This window comes from Paramormyrops kingsleyae, chromosome 19 (assembly GCF_048594095.1).
Source record: "Paramormyrops kingsleyae isolate MSU_618 chromosome 19, PKINGS_0.4, whole genome shotgun sequence".
In the NCBI taxonomy this organism is placed as follows: domain Eukaryota; kingdom Metazoa; phylum Chordata; class Actinopteri; order Osteoglossiformes; family Mormyridae; genus Paramormyrops; species Paramormyrops kingsleyae.
Window position 1 is genome coordinate 28416964 of NC_132815.1, and position 16574 is coordinate 28433537.

Consider the following 16574-nt stretch of genomic DNA (forward strand, 5'->3'; position numbering starts at 1 on the left):
ATATGCGTGACTGACTCTCACATGTTTGGGAAGAGAACTCACCTCTTAAGTAGAAGTACTTCCTATAGTAACAAGAGCCCAGGTCCACGTGTTCCAAAAAGTAGCGTTTCCCCCACTCATTAAACATGCCCTGACTGTCCTTGGGGGCCTCCAGGATGGCTAACGCAGCATTGGGGCAGCGGGAACTGAGCGAGGACTCAAAGGGGCTGTCCTCTCCACTTGCGGATCCCCCACTGCCGATGCTGCCTGCCTTGGAGGGACTGATATCTCGCTCAAGCTCGCCCCCAATCTCATTGCGAAAGCAGGGACAGCTGAGCAAAAGCTCATTACTCTTGTCGTCACCGGGGTCGAGGGTGGGGCTGTCCTTTAAGCTGAGCTCCTCCTGGCTGCCACAGGGGGAGCTGGATGCCCCACTTTGGACAGAGGAGGTCGATGAGGTAGTAGAGGCGGAGGCAGCTGCGGCAGCCGAGGCGCCAGTGGTCATATTCTTGCGCTTGATGGCCGCTTGTCCACTTTGAGTGGCTGTGTTCAGGTCAAAGAAGAGGCTCTGAATGTCAAAATGTGCAAAGCCCTTCTGGCAGACCCACGGCTTGGCAGGCGGGCCGCCATCCTCAGACCGGCCATCCTCTGCATCCGATCCGGCTCGGGAATCACAGCCATCCCCTTTAGCGCTGCGTAATTTCCGGAAAATGGACTCGCCTCCTGTTTCTGACTTTGATCGCTTTTTGAGGGGCTTCTCCCTCTCCTTTAAGCGACTCGAGGGGCTACCTCTCTGGACACCTATTGGTCCTTCGGGGAGGTCTAACCCCGCCAGTTTGGGGGCTATGCTAAACAACTCCCCCAGTTTTTCAGATACTGAACTACGCTGGTCTGGTAGGTCACTATGGTAACCCTTGAGCATGTCAAAAAAGCTTTCCCCGGAGCCATGCTTGTCGATAGAGGATGTGCTGCCATACTCCCTATGCATGGGGGTCCACCCCGAAAAGGACCATCCTTCAGCCCCATCTCCATCCAGCTCACTGATGGTGATGTCGCTGTTGCTTCGTTGTCGGATGCGCCGCATGCCTTTGCGAGGGGACCCGAGATAGCCATCGGGGGACAGGAAGCGGTTGTCCTTCCCACGGCTGGCACTTTGCATCTTGCTCTTGAGCGTATTCTGGATGTTGCGCAGCATGGACGAGTCCTGAGGGCTGACTAAGTGGCCAAGTTTAGATGAAAGATTACTCGGTGTCCCTCCGACGGTGCTGGGGGAGTCAGTTTCCACGGTAATGTGCCACACACCTCCTCCATCCTTACGTGGAGGCCAGTCAGCCACTCGAGCCCGTACACCCATTTTCGGCACCCCAGGTGTGCACCCAGACAAGTGGGCACTTTCGCTGCGAGGGGGCGGCGCCCCTCCATTGGGCAGGCGCAGGCGGCGAGTATAAAACTCATCCGTGGCGGGAACAGAACCTCCGACAGATCGTTCTGTCTGCGATCGCTTTAAGCTGGTCATGGCTCTGCTTTGCTAGGACGATTAGTATTCGAACATGGCGGCCACCGAGGCTGCCTGCCGCTCGGCCTGGATGCTGCTCCACAGAACCATGGACTGGGCTTTCAAACAGGTCAGTCACGAGGCCGGGGCACCACTGAGGCTATTCAGTACTCCACTGGACCTCATGCTGGCAGACAGAAGAAATCCTTAGGAATTAACAAAAGAGAAATGTGAAAGCTTACTTCTGCAGAAAGAGTCATGATTCTGCACAGCACACTGACCAAAAATGATTAGATTTTGCTTTTTGTAGAAATGCCAGGTTTAGAACCTTGAAGATTCTTCCTCGTCTTGATTGCTACCAACACTCCACGGACAGAATATGGTAAGTTCATGCAAAACGTTCTTCAGTTACACAGTTAGGTTTACTGTTTCAAGTTATTTAACATGATAACTAATACATTTTCAGTGGCTATATATTGAAACATTGATATTCAGTTTGTTGCCGCTTGAGAAATAATCAATTGAAATGCCATGTTCAGGTGTATATTCTGCAAGATTGTATAAGGGCTTTGGCCAGAAGCAACTTCACCACCCTAAACTGTTCAAGAGAGCACCTAATCCTGTGATAGTACAGGCCACAAGTTGGCAACCAGCTACTGAAAATGATATATCTAAATGGGAAGCGAGTGATCACTGTGCTGTCTAAACAATTTAGTTTTTTTCCCCCTCCAAAACAACAAACAACTGAGAATGCTGGGTCAGCCAGTTCCTGGTGCAATTATAGCTAATGGCCTTGCTCATGGGCCCAATTGTAACATCGTTCTGCCACCCATAAGATTTGAACTGCCGACCTTCCCATCACAGGCCCAGAGCCCTAAGCCACTGAGTCACACACAGAAGAGTGGAAGACTGTCAAAACTCTAACAATAATCAGAATGTTCTAATTACTTTCATACAAGAATTTATGAGAAACAGTATAAATCAATGCATGCCTAACTGTTAATTGTCTATTGTCATGGTGTCACCAACTATAGCTGTGTCAAAACAAATTTACACCAGCCTTGGTCTTGTGGCAATAAACATTCTGATTCTGATTGTTTATAGATTAACTACGAGAATGACAATGCAACACAATTAAGTTAATCCAGCTGTTATCTCCATTATAGCTACTAAGGAACTTTTATGTTATATAATTTATATTAATTTTCATACTATATTATTTTCTATAAATTTCACACTATATGTCATTCCATATCTGAAATGAGAAATGCTCCCTCCCCAACACAAAATCCCCTTTCTCTATTAGTACAACTATTTACTGGTATCCGGGGGCATGTCCTGACTGCAAACTACACAGGCTTTTTAAAGAACAAACATTCTTTTCCTTGATAGATACTACATATGCCTGCATATACATACAGCTTTTTCCTTAAATGTTTATGCAGTATGGTGGCCATAGACAACTTGGGGCCTATCCTGGGAAGTACAGGGCACAAGGCAGTGGGACACTCTGGACTCAATACCAGTCCATCGTAGGCCCCACAGGGCAAATCAGACAGCAGTTCGCCTAATCACATGGATACCCATGTGCCACAGGGCAAATGCAAATTCCACAGAAGAAGCAGGGACAGCATTAGAATTCCAAACCCAGAGATGCAAGGGCATAGTGTTACCCACTGAGCCTCAGGGATTCACATTATACTGTACATCATTTGTGTGTATATATATACATAGCACTACCCATGTACTATTTACAAATGTGAATGATAAAACTACAAATGACAATAACTTTTTTTAACATTTTTAGTTTGAATGTAAATGTATTTGTTATTTGTGATTGTTTGGTTAAGAAATTAGGTTTGCATTTTTAATTTACACGAGAAAGTATACTGAAATAACAAACTTGATTTAAGGTCTCTGCATTCACTAATATTTCTTTCAGCTGGAATGGAACTCCATTCTATGACAAAAACAACATACAAACTGAGCCTGATACATTTTTTTCCCCTAAATTAGATGCATTGTATGTTGTGAACTTTATATCAATATTTGTTTTGCCACTAGAGTATCAGAATAAATTAGTATACCCTGGCAATGCACTTTCACTTGGCAGTAATTTCTTTGCTCAGGTTATTTTCAGACTTAACTGCTGTTCTCAAGAGCACCTTCCAACAAATTTATGAACAACCATTAACAGCTAAATGTGGATACAGAGAGCACATCATAGCCACAATACATCTATCGACACATTGCCGGCTTTGCAGTAACATTCACCCATGCTATCAACAGATTTTGCTTTGATTCTTGTTATATTTATATTGCATCATTAATGTTTTAATTTTATTTTATTCAAGCAAAGACACACACTCTTGCTCACACCCCTCTGTACTCACAAACACAGGCACATAAAAGGGGATGCATTCTTGATTGGTGCAGATATATCCTTATGATTATGCTGCAGGCAGTTTAAGCTCTTCAGAATGAGAAACTGAAGACCTTGTATCAGGGTAGCCTCACAGCAGAAGGTAGCAGCCTCAAGCTCCAGCTATACCGTGCAAATTTATGCTCTAAAAAAAACATCTTTTGACGTTCCCTACATGTATCTATATCTGCCCTGGCTAGGAAATATATGTCATAATTTCAATTTTTGATGTTCTGATGTTTTAAAAATGAGCACAGCAACCCAGATTTATGAAAAATATCTTGAAAGACACTGGGTTACTAATTTGCCAACAGGGATTTTCACAAGCACAGGCTACATTCATGCAGTGCTTGAAAGAGGAAGCTCACACACACATACTGTATGGGCTGAGCGGAGGCTCTATGATTCACCCTGCGTATAAACCATGTGCCTGCTGTAGGAGGTGCTGTCAGAGGATTCATCACAGAAGTAGAGAATCACGCTGGGCATCCAGAACTCCAATGTAATATTTTTGCAGGTAGATTTGAGTCACTACCATGGACTGGGGAACTGCATATTATGCTATTAGATGGCCAAAAATAGCCCAAATCAAGTATGCTTCCCCAGAATTATATTGTAAAATACTGGTAAGATTGTTACGGTGTGGCATGGTGTATGTGGGAAAAAGAAGGTGACGATCCACTTAGTGGCTCATGAGACAAGGAATTTATTAATTAGTAGAAACATCGAAGGGAAAACTCCACAAGGGGTCAGAACTAAATGGGCAAAATAACATCAGGGAACCATAAATCAACATGCTAGGGAAACCAGGCAACAAAGGGAGCAGGAACTAGAAAAACCAAGCAGAGAGAGACAACACACAGTAACAGAGGTAATAACCAACTAGGGAAATGAACAAAGGCAGGCACTTTAATATATTGATAACAAGTACTATCAAAAATAACCAATCGACAAGGGCACAGAACAACAAGACACAGGTGAAGCAACTAACACAAATGAACACAGAACTAAGGAACTAAAGACCTGAAACTAGGGAAACAGGGAAATTCTGCACTAGGGAAATAAACAGGAAAACAAAATATGACATAAAACCAGAACAGAACACAAGGAGGGCAAACCTAGAACAGGAAACTCAAAAGGAAACATAAAACACTGGGGAACAGAAACTCTAATACAAAGAAAGAAATAAGACCGATCATTAACCAGTTTCAAACCCATGACTTGCAGTCCTTAAGCCACTCACTCAACCCGGAGAGCCATGCAATAGGGAGAGCACACTGAGGCTGAAGGACAGGAGTCAGGGTGGAGAACAGGATGGCCAGCAACACCTGCTGCCCAAATGTGCAGAAGACACAGAGGGCAGGGTTCGACAGGCTCGGACCCTGACAGTAGATATTAAATACTACCAAAGTAACAACCAGAAGAATCTGAGAGTAAGGCTATCTGCTCTGTGTGCTTAAAGTCTCACACACACTGTTTGGCTAATTTTTTTTATTTTATTTTTTAAATATAGAGATCTGTTTTTGATCTAGTAATGATATTTCTTTTCCTGTAAAAGTTTATGTCTTTGATTTTAGATGCAGCCTGGTAGGACCACCTGGGATTGCAACTAGAAAATATGATTCATGTTCTCTTATAGTGTTAATACAAGAAATGATTGTTTTCCAAGTCTTGTACATAATACAGATGCTGAAATCTGCAGCAATAACCCTGAATCTCTTAACTTAAAACTTAAAAAAAATTCAAATTCAACTCATGGTGTTCAGCCCCACACAGATCACAGGTGAATAGCAATTGTAGCATGTTCAACTGCATGTCAGGCCTGCATTCAATAAACAAAACCCCATGGAACTACTTCTGTATGCAGACACTGGCACTACAAAGACAATTCCATGTTCAGCACACTGGTTCTAAGCTTAAAAAATCCAGCTAGCAGGAGATCACAGGCTAAGGCTTTTTCAAGAGTCACGCAACAGACACACCAAGCACACCTGCCCCCTTACAGATGAGTTGATGCCTGCCAACCACTCAGAATACCAGCAGCGAACCCTGACTAGTGCAGCATTCTCATGTGCTCCAGGTGGGTCCTCAGCTGGTCCTGAGGTGGATTTCATCCGTACTGCTGCCATTTTGAACCATGATCTGCACTAAATGTTTGTTAAGCTGAGGAGGCAGACGAGAGAGGGAGATATGCTGGGGCATGGAGATTTTATAAGCATTCTCTGCCTTCTCTAGGAGGACCTTAAAGAAAGTTTAGAACGTATTACATGTGAGATTAGCATGACAGAGGGTTTTTCACGCTTTAACAATATACATATACAGTAGTCCAGAACAGGGGTATGCAACCCTGATCCTATTGTGCCGGTATCCAGTAGGTTTTCTATCCTACCGGGTCTCTGATGAACCTTATCTGATCTCAGGCAGATAGTTATTCAGAGACCAGCACTCCAGTTCAGGGTTGCCTACCCCATTTCCAGAACATGAGATCCTGGTAGGACCTCCCTTGATATATAGTAAAGACTCTGAACTGTAAAGACTCCCAAAGAAAGGTGGCAAGAGAAGTACTCAGTCCAACAAAGCATTACTAGAACCAACCCCTTGAGCCAGGCCTGGGGGTGGTGTTCACTGGAGGCCAGTCCATCCACAGTCCAACCTGGCCAGACTCACTGTTTAGCATGAGCCAGGAGGTTGTTCTCCCCTCCCGTTCATAGCACTCCACACATCACCTTTGTTTCCAAAGTGTGCATCAAAGGCTTCAGTAGAACAACAGGTCCATAGGAGGTCCCACCATTTCACTCATTTTCTCTAAGCAGGCTGGTTACAACACTCAAGCTGAACTATACCCAACCAACCATCTTTGAGGAAATAAGCCCGTAATATATAACATTTATTCGTCCCTAGATAAACCTCTCCAAATTCTGCATGTTTGAATATAAATTATCCATCCATCCATCCATTTTCTGTAACCACTTATCCTATTCAGAGTTATGGGGGTCCAGAGCCAATCCCAGAGGCTATGGGGACAAGGCAGGAATGAACCCATAATTAATTCATAGTTGTATTGATATGAAATTAATTCATAGAAGTAACTGATCAGGAAAATTGTAACTATAGCCAATAAAAGCATTCTGTAGCTGAATTTATATATACTGATATAAGAACATAAGAAATTTACAAACAAAAGGGCCATCTAGTTCGTTTGGGGAGAACTCAACTAATAGCTCAGAGTTGTTAAAATCTTATCTAGGTCTAATTTAAAGGACCCCAGGGTTTTAGCTTCCACTACACTAACAGGGAGACTATTCCATACTCTAACTACACGCTATGTAAAGAAGTGCTTTCTCAAATCCAGTTTAAAATGTTCTCCCGCTAATTTCCACCTATGATCATGAGTTCTTGTATTTGAAATAATATTGAAGTAACTATTTGGTAGAACAGCATCCAGACCTGTTAGAATCTTATATACCTGGATCATGTCCTCCCTTATTCTTCTTTGCTCAAGGCTGAACAGATTCAGCTCAGCAAACCTCTCCTCATAAGACATTCCTCTAAGACCAGGAATCATTCTTGTAGCTCTACATTGAACCCTCTCTAAGGCAGCAATGACTCTTTTAAGGTAAGGTGACCAAACCTTTACACAATATTCTGGGTGGGGTCTTACCAAGGAATTGTATAATCTTAGCATCACCTCCCTTGACTTAAACTTCACACACCTAGAGATGTAACCCAACATCATACAGGCCTTTTTAATTTCTTCCCCACACTGGCGAGACTGGGAAATGGAACCATCGACATACATACCAAGGTCTCATAATCAGCTACCTTTATTTCAGTGGAACCCATAAAATATCTTAACTTTATATGTCTGCTCCCTGCATGGATTATCTTACATAAATTTCATCTGCCAGGTATCAGCCCAGTCACTGATTAAATTGATTGTTTTGACAGTTAATTACACTTAAGCCCTTTAGAAGAGAGTCTGTGGCCAAACAGTAATATCAAATATAAAATTTAAAATCAGAAGGCAAAAAACTAAAACATTGTCAGACGTAAAGAATAAATCACTGGACCAAATGGGGGCAAATATTTATATCTATTTTTATATGAATATATTTATATTTTAAATAATTTATATTTATATTGAGCAGAATAATAGGTATTTTTCCCACTAGTGCCCACTGTCACAAGGCATAAAATGCAGAAATCTTCTTATCTCAAATATTTTGAACATTTTTATATAAACATAGTCCCAGGAAAAAAAATGAAACACACTTACTCAGAGTAAGATTTTTTATTTTCACTATTTTATATATTAATTTTGAAGATGCTGAAACTATGAAATATTATATAAGCAATTATGTAATGGCCCAAAAAAGGTTAAATCTAAATAATCTGGATTTAGATTCTTCAAAATAGCCACGCTTTGACAGTAGCCTTGAGCAATCCTCCAGCTTCATGAGGTGTCCACCTGGCATGCTGTTCCTGTGTCTGTGATCGGACGGTTGCCGGTTTGAGCTTGACCTTGGCAGCATAACCACATGTCTGTGGGCCCTTTGATCAAGGTCCATAATATTTTTGCAGGGAAGCATGTTCTGATGCTTTGTATCTATAACATGTCCCGTAACAAAAGGCACACACGATAAAAAGGGTATTTTACAAATCTGTGCACCTTGAAACTTAGCAGGAAATGCTAGTTTTAATTAATGTGGTGCTGTTATACAATGAAGACTGTTATTGGTTAAAGTGAAATGCAAACCCCTCCCTTGTTGACTCAGGTATATGTTGAACTCAGAATGTCCCCCAACACAATGCAAACCAGACAGGTTGGAGTGTCGCTGCAGAATGCTCTTGTAGCTGTGCTGAGCGTGTGCCTTAAACTTTACATAATATCATCATCATCTTCGTGAGCAAAGCCCCGCACACTATCTCACCTCCTTCCTCATGCAACCATACATGCAGACATCAAAAATTTTACATTCTCACAAAGACAGGAAGGGTTGACCCAAAATTCTGAAATTTGGACTCATCTGCATATTTCACTGTTCTGCTTTCCACTATCTGTATTTGTTGGACCAAGCTGGTATTTTATTTGTTGCCTCCAGTATTGGTTTCTTTGCAGCAATTACATCATGGAACCATGGTCATATTTCATCATAGCACTTGTTGGTTTTGTTAACTGTACTTTCCAAAGTTCCTAATGAGGAAAGAATCCAAAAATTTACTTCTGAAATTAACACAAAGGCATCAACATAATATATGTCATAGAAAACAAATGTATATATGCCAAACATTCAAGTATGTCCAAAATTTAGACAAGTCTAAAACGTTGATCAGGTTTGTTTGTCAAACTTCCTGTAATTTTGAAGAATATATAGCCTATAATGGCAGTTAAATAATACATAATTGTGCACATTTGAATATTAACCAACTAAAGATTATCCATCCATCCATCCATTGTCCAACCCGCTTATCCTACTGGGTCGCGGGTGAAGATTATATAAATTAAATCAAAATCACATTTTTTTTGGAATTTTGTTGAATTAAAACAGAATCACCAAAGTCTAACTTATATTCTCACATAATCTTATTCAGAACAATTAGAAATGACTATACTGTACATATAGCAAAATAACAGCAGAGTGGGTAATGCTGCAGCTGTGTACCTCCAGGAAAGGGGGTTCATATTCTGCCGTCTCTAAAATGCCCCCCACCTCATACTCAGTGCCTGCTGGGCCTCGCTCCAGTCTCAGCACAAGCCATCCCTGAATAAGTGTTATGGTTATATGGATGGATTATGTGCCTCCAGACTGGGCTGCAGAGCCTCCTCAGACCACACACATGAATCGTAGGGTACGATACATCATATTTGCATTCGATGGACAACCACTGTATGGATGGATATGTTGAGCGAAACAAAAGAGTGAATAAATTAATTTTAAAGCTGCTTTCAGGGACTTCAGGGGAACTGATGATTCAAAATTGCCCTTATTATTGTCATTACTGTTATCCAGAAAGGACCGTTGTGTATGCAGGTTTTCACTGGAGTAATTGGCTGAAGAGTTCTCACATCTGGGTTTGAACAGATGACCTAAAGGCTAATCCTAAAACTTGCATACTTACTGGTCCTTTGCAGATAAGATTGCCCACCCCTATATAATTATTTAAAACACACTTCATTGCCAACTTCGCTTTTGGAGAGAGAGCTCTTATCAGCTGTGATGGGTTGCCGCCCCATCCTGGGATATTCCCTGCCCCCAAGACCCTGCATAGTTATGATGTATGGATGGATAATTGGATGTGTATGAATGCATGGATGGGTAATGAATGTAGGTATGGATAGATGGATGCCAGTATTAACATGTTAATTTCTTTTAAAGTGTGCTTACATTTCTGTACAAAGTTGCATTCTTGCACCATTTTGTTTGTTTTGATTTTCAAGACAGTGCTCTTATTTACATGATATTTAAATATCAAGGCCTGCAATTGCCAACAAACAAGTTCTACTAGTGTATTTTCCTGTACAGTATTAAAAATTTTACAAGTAAAAGTTTTAGAAGTTGTACAAAAACATGACAATATAAATATTCGTGTGCAGTATTAAAATTTAGAAAAATCATTGTGTCATCCAAAACTTTTATCCTGAACAGTACATACTGTACAGTTCTGTATTGCCACTGTAGTACTGTACAGTATTTGGTACAGTACGGGGGTGTGTTTCCCAAAACCATAGTTGCAAACTATGTTAGCAACTTGCATGATTCGAACTATGTAAGCATGACGCAGGTGTTTCCCAAAACAATAGTTTGATCTACGGAAGTAACAACGCTGCGAACTTACGTAGTACGATGCATCGTTAAACGACCATAGTTTGAACTAAATATGGCAAACACTGTCGTTAAGTTGTGTAGTTCGAACTACAGCTCTCGAGAATGGTGGAAAATGCAGTTTAAGAAGGGTAGTCACTGTGTAAGTAAAAATTTTTATAATCTTTAATACCTAATAAGGAATAATTTAGCTCTACGATCACATATTATGTGAAGTGGTCTGAAAATGTAGTTTGAAACGTAATCGTTGTGTGGGTCTCTGTCATAAGTACGGTAGGGAGAATTCTCAGACTGCAAAGTATTGTATTATCACAGGGGTGGCTAATTTTATCCAGAAAGGGCCTTTAGGCATGCAGCTTTTCGCTGCAACTCTGTACTTAGAGTAGTACGTAGTGGACTGTTCGACTGAAGAGTTCGTACACCTGGGTTTGAACAACTGATCGAACGGTTATCCCAAAAAACCTGCAAACAGGTTAATAAGGATGTCTACCCCTATAGTAGCATATGCAGTAAGTGTGTATTGCTTAGTAAAGAATGTTGTGCACCAAGTGGTCATTGTGCCATATGGTACACTTCGCCACATACAGTAAAAAAAAAAATAGAGAAATATATATAAAAAAAGACATTAATAAAATAAAAAGAAAAGAATAAAGCCCAATAATAATAATAATAATAATAATAATAATAATAATAATAATAATAAATCATGATAGAATGAAACATGGGGGAAGTAAGTTATACAACAGGGAACTTAATGGCAAAACAATGGGGAAACTAATGGGGAGGGAAAAAGAAAAGGGCCAGTGGGGGAGAAAGGTGGGGGGGGGGCATTAGGGGCCAAACATATTTTCTATTAACCGCTGTCATACTTGTAGGCCTACAGGATGCGGTTCATCATCCTCAACATGGCCTTCTTCAGCCTCCTCTGCCAACACCTCCTCATCGTCAGGCACCTGGATGTTTGCTGTGACAGCCATGTTGTGCAGCAGTGCAGTAGCCACCACCACAGCAAGCTCTGCGGCTGTAAATTGTGGCTTTCGTGCCTGTGCCATACTTACATTGGCGTATAGGACCTCTTCCCACTGCCATAAGGCTTTAAATAGTGTAGAGCATGTTCAAGCAGCACATAATTTCCCACCTGTGCCAAATTTCCTAATTTACTTATTCATCTGGAGGTCACTGACAACCACAAAGCATGTTGAAGGACAACTTTTATTATCCCTTGTATGTGTACATGTGTGTATTTGTAGCCCTATGCAGACCATTGGGTGTTGTGCACACATAACTTCAGAGGGACAACAGACGCCTTAGAAAAGAGTACAGCGCTTTGATGAAGTACTCCTTAATCACTGACAGGTGTCATTGCCATAATGGAAGAGTAGAATGACACAACAGCGGTCAGATACGAATCCATGCCTTTGTACTCGGGAAATTATGTCTGTGATGTTTGGATATAATACGCACCTGTCTATCCCAGTCAGCCACTAACATTCTGTAAGCAACAACGTAGGACCAGGAATTTGTAAGTGTTCGTAGTGTGACTGAAACACAATGAACTGAAATCAATGTAATTACAGATGGAGCGTCATTCACAAAATGCAGTGACATAGCTAAAAGTTCTTCTGTTTACCACTCCCAAGAAGCATCTCATTATTTTGCTGCTATTGCTATTTCTGAGTTTTTCATATTATTGGTGTTATGTGACTGACACAATAAATTGATGACATATATGTGATTATTATATATTTATATGATATTACACAGTTCGCGAGTTTTTGTATGTGACCGCTGTGAAAGTTGGACCATTGATATTATAAAGTTTGTTCGTTTTTGTGCATGATTAGTCATGAGTCAGACCAATCATCACTGGAACCATTGTAGTTCGAACTACTGCGGTACGACGGTTTTGGGAAACAGTCGTACTTCGGATGTTGGTTAGTTTGAACCACTATAGTACCATGCATTGTTACTGCTAACTTCTGTCGTTTTTGGGAAACACACCCCGGTACAGTACACTACAGTTCCCTTCACATTCTAGAATAATTCAGCTCCATTTACTTGGGTTAAATGTAATAGTTTGTAATGCTTTGTAATCAAAGTATGTTGTCGAAGCATGTATTTAACGAAAAAAGCACGTTTGTGGAATTTGCTAACTACTGCAATGCATGATACGGTACGATATTTGGTACGATATTTGGAGGCTACTTAAATTTCATCATCTGCAACTGGTCTACGCAGGCCCTGTATACAAAATCATTGCGAGTGTCGTCCGAGACTTTTATACCTGTACAGTACATACAGTTCTGTACTGCCACTGTAGTACTGTACAGTATTTGGTACTGTACGGTACAGTACACTACAGTTCCCTTCACATTCTAGATAACTTCAGCTCCATTTACTTGGGATGGTCAGATGTAATTGCACAACTTACCACAATAAAAAAACTTAAACAAAAATGTAATGTTCTTATGTTCATTTTATATATAATATTGGATTAGCAAGATTTTTGGACTAGGGCTAAGTGACACAATTAAATACCTCCATGGTAAATTTCACTGAGTTGCCCGTGATGAATTTCATTTACTGGGAAGTTTTCAAAAAGATCCAAGGAATACATTATGATGGTAGATGACTGTGTTCCCAAGATATAAATTGCAAACCTCCATTTTTGCCCTTGGCTGCCCTCTGTCGTTATTTTAATTTTGGGGGCTATTTTTATGATGTTTATGAAGTGTACAGGTATGTATTTAGGTGGAGATTTTCATCCATATACTGTTTTGTGAAGTGGTAATAAGATCCATCAAAGATAAAATAGAGTAAATGGAGTAATAATATCTGATTTTTCCTCTGCAAAAGGTCAAGTGTCTAATCCCTGTTACCCTTCTGCTGGCCGTCACTAAGTGCTGATTCTTTAATTTTGTGTGCAATTTGTGTCAAAATTTGAACAGTTCCAGATTGTAACCTATACAATGTGAATAATTATTAAGATGTCATGCTGACAAGATCAAGTTTCTGAGGTTGCCCTTCTCTTTGCCATCACTATGTGGTGCTGCTTCAATTTTGGTATGATTTGTCTCAATATTTGATGAGGCCTAGATCTTCACCCACACAACGTGTTTGCACAAGTTGAAAAAGACCTGTCAGATCCTTTTTGAGTTATTGTGTCAAATGTGTCTGAAACTGTCCTTTGTTTTGCCATCACTATGTAGCACTACTTCAGTTTTGGGATGATCTGTTTCACAATTTGATCACTTTCGGATTATCACCCATAAAATGTGTCTGCAAAGTTAGAAAAAAGATCTTCAAAATATGTTTAGAGTTACTGTATTCACAATACAATCTTCTACAGCTGCCTTTTCCCTACTTTACTGCCACGTAGCACTGCTGCTGCATTTTTTGGTCAATTTGTCTCAAAATGAAATAAGGTGTAGTAATTCACCCATAAAATCTTTTCCTAAAACAGTAAAAAGATCCATTATATGCTTTTTGACTTATGACGTTCACAAGGTCATCTGCTTTTATCCTTCCCATTGTTACCACTCATTTCAAGTATTAGTTCCAGTTGTCACCAATACAGTGTGTCTGCAAAAGATTCATCAAATGCTTTTTTGAGTTGTGTTCATGGGATCAAGTCTCTGAAACTGCAAGTTTTTTGCTATCACAATTTGGCGCTGCTTCATTTTGCAGGCAGTCTGTCTCAAGATTTGATCTGTTCCAGCCCACTACCCAGACAGTGTGCCTGCAAAGTTTGAAAAAGATCTGTCAAAGACATTTTTGAGTTATTCCATTAACAGAAAGCATCTGCTTTGGTACGTATTCCCCACACGGGGAAAACAATAAATGTCAAAGCCATTTATTATGTAGGTAATGCACACAAATACAGAGTGACTGATAACATCAAAACTATTCATATATAATATTCATTTTAGCCTTTAGAATCACAGCATATTCATCTAAATTTCATTGATGTCTTGCTGAAGCATCATTCAAAATAAGGATGTTACTGTTGAAGAGAAAGACATCAGAAGTCATCACTCAATAATATGACAGTGACTTCACAGAGCACATTTTTATGAAACTGTCTAATCATCAAAGGATTATGTGAATGAATACATGTGTTTGCATTGTTGAAGATGCATTTCCATAAAAGAACACTCACATGGTTATCCTATAAGTCAACTGTAAGAGAAACCTAGAAGTAATCAGATCAACCATAAACTAATCAGCTAAAACATTCTAAGACAACTACTAAGGTATATAATCTGGAGTCAAATGTAGTTTGTTTTTATTTAAGGAGCAGGGAAGGACCTAATTGCACACAGAGACTTGAGCTGCCCAGCTGGATTCTGTCATCGGGCCTCTGGATAATTACAGTCTCTGACCATCCTAATCCCGAATGTTACTTATGTTCTTATGTTCTTATGTTACAATCACTTATGAGAATAATCTTCTCAAAGCCAAATTTGTCACAAAGCCAGCAAGTCATTCATAACATAAATCAGAAAGCCATTTAACAGTAAAAGTCTGAAGAAAAAAAACTGGGAAAGCATAATTTCTACGCATTCATCCATATTCTGCAACCACTTGTCCGATTCAGGGTTGCAGGGGGTCTGGAGCCTATGGGTGCAAGGCAGGGAACAACCCAGGGATGTCACACTAACCCAATTAACCACAGCATGTTTTTTGGACTGTGGGAGGAAACTGAAGGACCTGGAAGAAACCCCACGATGCCTTAAATCCGCACATTAAATCACGGCAAAGACTGGACCAGGTCCCAGAGGTATGAGGCGACAGTACTAACCACTGTACCACCGTGCCGTCCCAAAGCTGCATTTATTATATACATTTTATTTTTATATATTTTATTATTATAACTTTTTCATAATTTCATCTTTCAACCACTTAACTTGGTTAAGGTCCTGTGGCTGGTTTTTTTCTAGTATTTATTTATACTATTATTATTATTATTTTCCATAGCATACTATGGGAGCATTTGGTAATTGACCCCATAAACCACCCTATAATAATAATTTTTTACTAAAAGAGTAAATACTAAATTACTAAAATAAAGACTTATAATGGGATATAGGCTTCACTGCTGAGTGATGGGACTAGAGAATTAACTTGCTTAATGTGCTTGTCACAGCTCTCCATGAATGATATGCCATAATTACATGATCTAAAACTGAAAAGCTGAAGAACCACAAATCCTTGCTGGCTTGCACTGGAAGCTACTCACCAATGAGCTGTAATTGCAAAACCACCCACGTACATGGGCTGTAGACGATAACCTGGCCAAATACATCTACTACCATTTTACAGCAAAATGCAATGACAAACACGGAACTGCACACTAAGATTTAACACTACAACACCTGAATGTCTTATAATACCTGAATGAATTAAAAACAAGCAAAGATCTAAAAGAGGTCAAGTGCAGTGTTCTTGTCAATGGTCAGTGTTTCCCCAGTCTAAAACTAGGTCATTAAAGAGCTAACAGGTTTCACTTCAATGCAGTTCAAGAGTGATGGGAACTAGTCTCTTCCATTCACTTAAAATGTGTTTGATCTTCATAAAACCTAGTCTCCCTCAGCAAATTAGTCCTCATTTCCAGGCCTTAGCAACACTGACACAGCAACAAGCACAGGGAGTACAGAAATAGTACTAAAAGCACAGCATGTAATTAAAAGGAGCTGAGAGGCTGTAATTCTACTTTGGAACTGAAGACGTGGTGCAGAGCCACAGATCAAAAATTTGCACAAGTTTCGAAATATCTACTAAAACGGAGGCAATTTAAACTGTCCAACAACAGATGGTTATTTTGACTTTAAATTGTCTACAGTGTGTGATTCTG

General features: G+C 40.2%; 1 protein-coding gene across 4 annotated transcripts in view; it reads right to left on the bottom strand.

Annotated features, from left to right (window-relative positions):
• The window catches only part of LOC111861011 (signal-induced proliferation-associated 1-like protein 1), a 139723-nt gene that overhangs the window by 62711 nt on the left and 60438 nt on the right, over positions 1-16574 (bottom strand). For all 4 annotated transcript variants that reach the window (XM_023845266.2, XM_072702694.1, XM_072702695.1 and 1 more), the window contains one exon: positions 43-1680. In XM_023845266.2, coding sequence (XP_023701034.1) covers positions 43-1495 — 1453 coding nt within the window. In that variant the 5' untranslated portion in view covers positions 1496-1680. The remainder of the gene's footprint in view (positions 1-42; positions 1681-16574) is intronic.